Source organism: Pempheris klunzingeri, chromosome 16 (genome assembly GCF_042242105.1).
Source record: "Pempheris klunzingeri isolate RE-2024b chromosome 16, fPemKlu1.hap1, whole genome shotgun sequence".
Taxonomy (NCBI): domain Eukaryota; kingdom Metazoa; phylum Chordata; class Actinopteri; order Acropomatiformes; family Pempheridae; genus Pempheris; species Pempheris klunzingeri.
The window spans coordinates 2198704-2205679 of NC_092027.1; the positions used below are offsets into that span (position 1 = coordinate 2198704).

Genomic DNA, 6976 nt, shown 5'->3' on the forward strand with positions numbered 1-6976 from the left:
CAACATAACCACATGGATTTGAGTACAAAAGCATCTGTGGGACAAAAAAGAGTAAAGTAACTAAATAAGTCAAAGAAAGATCAGCAGCACACAGCTGTCTCTTTCACACTGTTTTATTTAATGTGAATATGTCTGATGTCATTTGAACCACAGATTGTCCTCCTCTGATAAAAGTACAGAGATGAACACACACCTGTATTTTTGGTCACTGTGTGTTAAAATATCACCTCATCATGTCCTGATCAGATAATCTGCTCCAAAAGCACCAGGACAATATTCCCAGTCTGTATCACTCAGGTTTCATTCAAAGTTTAATATTATCCTCTATTAAATCCTCCCATACATAATATTTTCAAATAAATCCTCAAATCAGATGTGCAGAGACCATGTTTATTATGTGAAAGAGTAATTATGAGGAGTGTCAACATTCAGTGTCCTTAAACTTTGATAATTCCAGTATAGATGTCTCAGGTCCCAGTTCCCATCACAGACACCCACAGATCAGGTGTGAACCCACCACATCCAGGTCTGTCCAGTCACATGGAGACAGTGAAATTACACAAGAGGCCAAATCTGTCTGTAGTCTGACTGAGAATGTCTGATATCAGACGTGTCGTTTCTCGTTTGTTTGCTCATGAAAACACCACAATACAATTATTCCCCTTCTTTTAGCCCATATCATGATCAGGAATTAGAGCAGGTTTTCTGGTTACTTATTCTTCCCTCTCAAATGGACAGAATGCAAATGTGTGTTGCACAAAAGTCCCTGTTGGGGTCAGTGGGAGCATTTCCATAGAGAGCCACTTTGCATCAGCAGCACCATGCTCCACTGCTCTGGGAGAGTTTATAGTCCTGAGAGTTGAACACTGGATGACTGACAGCCGTCCTTCACAACAACAGAAGCCACAGAAATCCTCCTCATCACAAACATGACTCTGACCTCCGTCCTCATCTGGACTCTCCTCTGCTGCTGCTTCACAGGTAAAGTCCAGAGCATCAGACTCCTCTCCTCTACCAACATCCGTCCCTCTGAAATGAAGCCGACTAAACCGTGACGCTGCTTTATGTTTCTGTCTCTGTGCCCTCAGAGTCCAGAGGTCAGGTCACAGTGACTCAGCCTGGAGCAGTGAGATCTGCTGTGGGAGGCTCCGTCACCATCAGCTGTAAGATCAGTCAGGATGTTTATATTTGGAGCAGCAATCACCTTTTATTCTGGTACCAACAGAGAGATGGAGAAACTCCTAAACGGCTCATTTACTACGCTAACACTCGAGCATCAGGAACTCCAGGCCGTTTTACAGGCAGTGGATCAAACTCTGACTTCACTCTGACCATCAGTGGAGTCCAGACTGAAGATGCAGCAGTTTACTACTGTCAGAGTCGACACTACATCAACAGTCAGTGGGTGTTCACACAGTGAAAAAGCGTCGTACAAAAACCTCCCTCAGTCAGACAGAACAGAAACTGAACTGACTGCTGCAGCTGGAAGCTACACACACACACACACACACACACACAAACCTGTATTGAGGACTCTCATGAACATCATCCATTCTCCAAGCCTTTATCTTAACAGTCTGATCAAGCAGATTGAACGTTTCCCCACTGTTGCTTTAACAACCAATGAACATGGATCAAAACAAGTTCAATGACAAAAAACAGTTTTGGTGTAAATCAATATTCCAGAATGTAGATGCTGAGACTGACCTATACTGATACCACACCTGTATGATATCAGGTGTTAGAACAATACAGTCTTTGTTTCACTGTAACACACAGCAATAAAATACTTAACACATTTAGGTACAAATATTTAATAAATCCTGAATTCTTATATTTAATGTTTAATTTAAAATCTCAGAAACATAATTTTTCTGAACTCAGAGCAGAAAAATAACAGAATAATCAGCTCTTCAAACATAAATTAGTTTCATATTGATGTAAATTGCATCTTGTCATTGATACATTTTATTCAACTCAAACACTTTAGTGACTTGTTGATTAGATAACCTTTAGAAACTGTATTATACAGCAGAATTCACTACAGATTAGGACACTGAGCTTTATTTCCTGATAGAATTGCTACATAACATTTTCAAAGTCTTAATTTTTCTTGGATAAATTCTTTGGATTAAATAAACCAACTGATTTAATTTAAGATAGCAACACATGAAGTATTTATTAACATTCATGGACACAGCTGATTTGCTGAAAAAAATCTTTATTGTTTTAACACACACAAAATGTCAGCATTACTGTAAAGCAATAAATCAAGACAATATGTTGATTCTGCTGACAGACAGCAAATAAATGTCATATACTCATTTATATAAAGTGTTTTGGTGAAATTACACTGACTGGTTTCATTGTCATTGAGTTTAAAATCTCAAATTAGATTCATGTTATCACTTTATGCAGATGATACTCTGCTTTCTGTAAATAATCATTATTATCTAGACTTTTCTAATTCAGATCTTCAGAATAATTCCTTGGTACAATTAAACAACACATTAACATTAGGCATTAGTTATGACAGAGAGCTTTGTGATTTACTACTGAAATGGTCTTACCACATGTGTTCTTACCAACATTATTTAATGTAGATAAAACTGGAACTTAAAACCTTCCCAAAGTAATCTGGAAAACATGTACATGTTATTTTTGTTAATCTGGTTCTAATACATAATATGTGTCAAAGAATGGAAATAAAGAGACATTTCAATGCCACTTTTATGACATACATGATAAAATCTTTATTGTTTTAAAATGTTGAAACCAGCCGCCAACATGGTAACGTTGAAATGAGTCATAAGAGAAAGAGAGAATCAGAGAGAGGGAAGTCAGACTGAGAGCAGTAGCAGAGTAAAACCAGTAGCAGAGTCCCAGTGGGTCAGCTCAGGACTGGGGACACTGGTTCCTCATCAGTGTCTCTGAGACTGGAGACTGGGAGCCCTGGGTGGCCTCACAGGTCACAGAGCCCACCTTCTTCCACTGGTCAGCAGGGAGCCTCAGGGTGCTGCTCCAGCTGTAGCGGCCGTCCTTCTCCAGCACCCCGGGGCTCCTGCTCTCCTCCCAGCTGAAGCTGCTGCTGCCGTCCACCTTCCAGGCCAGACTCCAGCCTGAGGGGAAGCCCTTGTTGGCCAAACACATCAGCGTGGCCTTCCCCTTCTCCAGCTCCTCACCGGAGGGGGGCAGCACCGTCAGGGTGGGACGGACATCACCTAGGAGACACCAATCAGCTTAGAGGACGGGGACCACACAGCTGTCAATCAACCACCAGACACTTGGACACCTTCACGATGTGAGAGAGCTGATTTTGTCCTTTAAGGAGTTTCTGTCAGGTGCTTTTTCTGCTCCACCAGTCACTCACTCACTCACACATTGTTTCACTTCCCTTTAAGAAGCCTCTCATGCACATCAGCACAGAGAGAATCATCATCCAGAGTGACAAGAAATATATCAAACTACACTGGAAATAAAATATCAGCTACGGTCCTCATTTAAACACGTTCTCATTAAAATCATCCACATCATCAATTATACATTACCTTAAAGGATTTAATGAAAATGTTAAAAGCACAGAAAATTAACTGACCACAATCAAATCAAATACGATTTCAGACATCATTACCAAACTGTTCAAGAGATTTTCACAGTTTCAAACTAAACATGGCACAATGAAGACATCTGAGATTTTGCACATTTCCAGATACCCATTTTTTATCTTCATTCTGTTCAAGTTTACACGTAGAACATGAATTTCAATTCATTGTAACAACAGTTATATTTTCTTGTGGAAACACAACACATATAACTGTTGTTATAACTAATCCTGGTGAATATTTTTACAGTTAGATTAACATTTTACTTTTTTTTCAAGCTGTTTAAATTTGAGTTTGACAGGAATATTTAAAGAAACGTTTAGTGAAGCTTCTCTGAGTTAGCCTTCATGATGAAGGAGCAGAAAGAAAAACATGTACATTTAAAGTTTTAGACACTGAACAAGCTGATTTATCTGCCTCAACATTTGAAAAATTATTCTTAAGCAGGATATAGTATTTAGTTTTAGTGCAGAAACTTACTTCCAATATCCAGTCTGGTTCCTCCACCGAACGTGTACCACAGTGATACAAACTCATTGAGCCGCCGTACAAAAACCTCTCAGTGTAAAGAGTCACGGCTCTCTGACTTTGTCTGAACTAAACCTACAAACCTGCACGATGCAACTTTACCATTAAAGTTGGAAATAACGATTTAACCTCAGGCTTAAGTTAAATCCATTGCAATTAGTTTTTTGGATCTCTTTTGCCAAAGCTAACTTTGTCTTTTAGTGCAAAATATTTGTGCAAAAATTATTCATCAAAGAGGAAAATCAACTATTTCTTGTGCCACACTGAATATGAAGGAAATAACAAGAAAAATAATTCCTGGAATAATAGAAATCTGGAACATTTGACTTACTTCCAATATCCAGTCTGGTTCCTCCACCAAAAGTCCACCACAGTGATACAAACTCATTGAGCCGCCGTACAAAAACCTCTCAGTGTAAAGAGTCACGGCTCTCTGACTCTGACACAAACTCTACAGAAATAGTCTCTGATTATAAAATCTTTTCAGCTAAAATGAAAACGGACAATAAAACGGAGGAACATATTTACAGAATGAATAATTTTATTTGATATAAATACATTTGAAAAGGAATTTATTGATTTTATGCAGTTTATTTCAATGAAAAAGGACAGTCTAAAAAATTGTCTCCAAGCAAAAATGTAAAATCAAGTAAAATTAGTATTAAACAATTTTTAATCAATACTCTGATGAACTGATTGATCCATTCGTAATGATCATCATCAGAGTAATCCATGTCCCTGTTGGGGTCAGTGGGAGCATTTCCATAGAGAGCCACTTTGCATCAGCAGCACCATGCTCCACTGCTCTGGGAGAGTTTATAGTCCTGAGAGTTGAACACTGGATGACTGACAGCCGTCCTTCACAACAACAGAAGCCACAGAAATCCTCCTCATCACAAACATGACTCTGACCTCCGTCCTCATCTGGACTCTCCTCTGCTGCTGCTTCACAGGTAAAGTCCAGAGCATCAGACTCCTCTCCTCCATCAACATCCGTCCCTCTGAAATGAAGCCGACTAAACCGTGACGCTGCTTTATGTTTCTGTCTCTGTGTCCTCAGAGTCCAGAGGTCAGGTCACAGTGACTCAGCCTGGAGCAGTGAGCTCTGCTGTGGGAGGCTCCGTCACCATCAGCTGTAAGACCAGTCAGAATGTTTATAGTACGAGCTATTTAGCCTGGTACCAACAGAGAGATGGAGAAACTTCTAAACTGCTCATTAAGTACACTAGCACTCGAGCATCAGGAACTCCAGATCGTTTTACAGGCAGTGGATCAAACTCTGACTTCACTCTGACCATCAGTGGAGTCCAGACTGAAGATGCAGCAGTTTACTACTGTCAGAGTCTACACTACATCAACAGTCAGTGGGTGTTCACACAGTGAAAAAGCGTCGTACAAAAACCTCCCTCAGTCAGACAGAACAGAAACTGAACTGACTGCTGCAGCTGGAAGCTACACACACACACACACACACACACACTCTAACTCAAGTATATAAAAGCATCATACACCTCATGTCCTCTCTCTGTAAAAACACATTCCCATAAAGATCTCTTTTCATGTCCATTAACCCCTTGGCTGCCTGGATTAGTAGATGGATCAGAGTTTCAAACATCAGATCAGAGTCACAGTGGGTAAAGTAGAGTGGCCTGAAACTGTACTCAAGAAAACACACTGAAGTGGAATAAACATTAAAGTTGTCACCAACATAACCACATGGATTTGAGTACAAAAGCATCTGTGGGACAAAAAAGAGTAAATGTGAAAGAGTAATTATGAGGAGTGTCAACATTCAGTGTGTTTAGTGGAACTGACTGGCTGAATCCACAATGCAGACACAGAACACGATTGGTTTGAAGACAATTAGATTGAATAGAAACACAAAAAGTGGAGCGAAAATGAGGAAGGGACCAGGGGAAGCAGGCTGGAGGTGCAGGTAGCAGGGCTGGAAGGGACACCAGGGTAGCTGACGGGAGAGGGAGACAAAACCGGAGCAGAGACGAGGAACAAGAATATCTATAGTAGTGAGGAACGGCTGGACCGAGAGCCTGAAGTGCACCATCGGAAACGGACAATCTGGCAGTGAGGGAATGAACAGAGCTGGATTAAATAGACAGGGAAGGCGTGGGCGGCCTGATTGCCGATCGGGAACAGGTGTGTGATGTTTGCAGGTGTGTGGGTGGAATGACGTGAGTAACCTCCTCGACTCTGCTCCGGTTCCAGATAGAGGGAGACAAACACTCATGAGGGAAAAGGACAGGGAAAGATAACAGGATCCTAACACAGTGTCCTTAAACTTTGATAATTCCAGTATAGATGTCTCAGGTCCCAGTTCCCATCACAGACACCCACAGATCAGGTGTGAACCCACCACATCCAGGTCTGTCCAGTCACATGGAGACAGTGAAATTACACAAGAGGCCAAATCTGTCTGTAGTCTGACTGAGAATGTCTGATATCAGACGTCTCGTTTCTCATTTGTTTGCTCATGAAAACAACACAATACAATTATTCCCCTTCTTTTAGCCCATATCATGATCAGGAATTAGAGCAGGTTTTCTGGTTACTTATTCTTCCCTCTCAAATGGACAGAATGCAAATGTGTGTTGCACAAAAGTCCCTGTTGGGGTCAGTGGGAGCATTTCCATAGAGAGCCACTTTGCATCAGCAGCACCATGCTCCACTGCTCTGGGAGAGTTTATAGTCCTGAGAGTTGAACACTGGATGACTGACAGCCGTCCTTCACAACAACAGAAGCCACAGAAATCCTCCTCATCACAAACATGACTCTGACCTCCGTCCTCATCTGGACTCTCCTCTGCTTTACTCACGGTGAGGAAAATCAT

At 41.0% G+C, this 6976-nt stretch overlaps 1 gene segment (V, D, J or C); it reads right to left on the reverse strand.

Annotated features, from left to right (window-relative positions):
• Positions 1-2728: 2728 nt before the first annotated feature.
• On the reverse strand, positions 2729-6976 carry LOC139215774 (Ig kappa-b4 chain C region-like). The segment is given in 3 exon segments: positions 2729-3221; positions 4083-4160; positions 6925-6976. Coding segments are annotated over 3 exon segments (456 nt in total).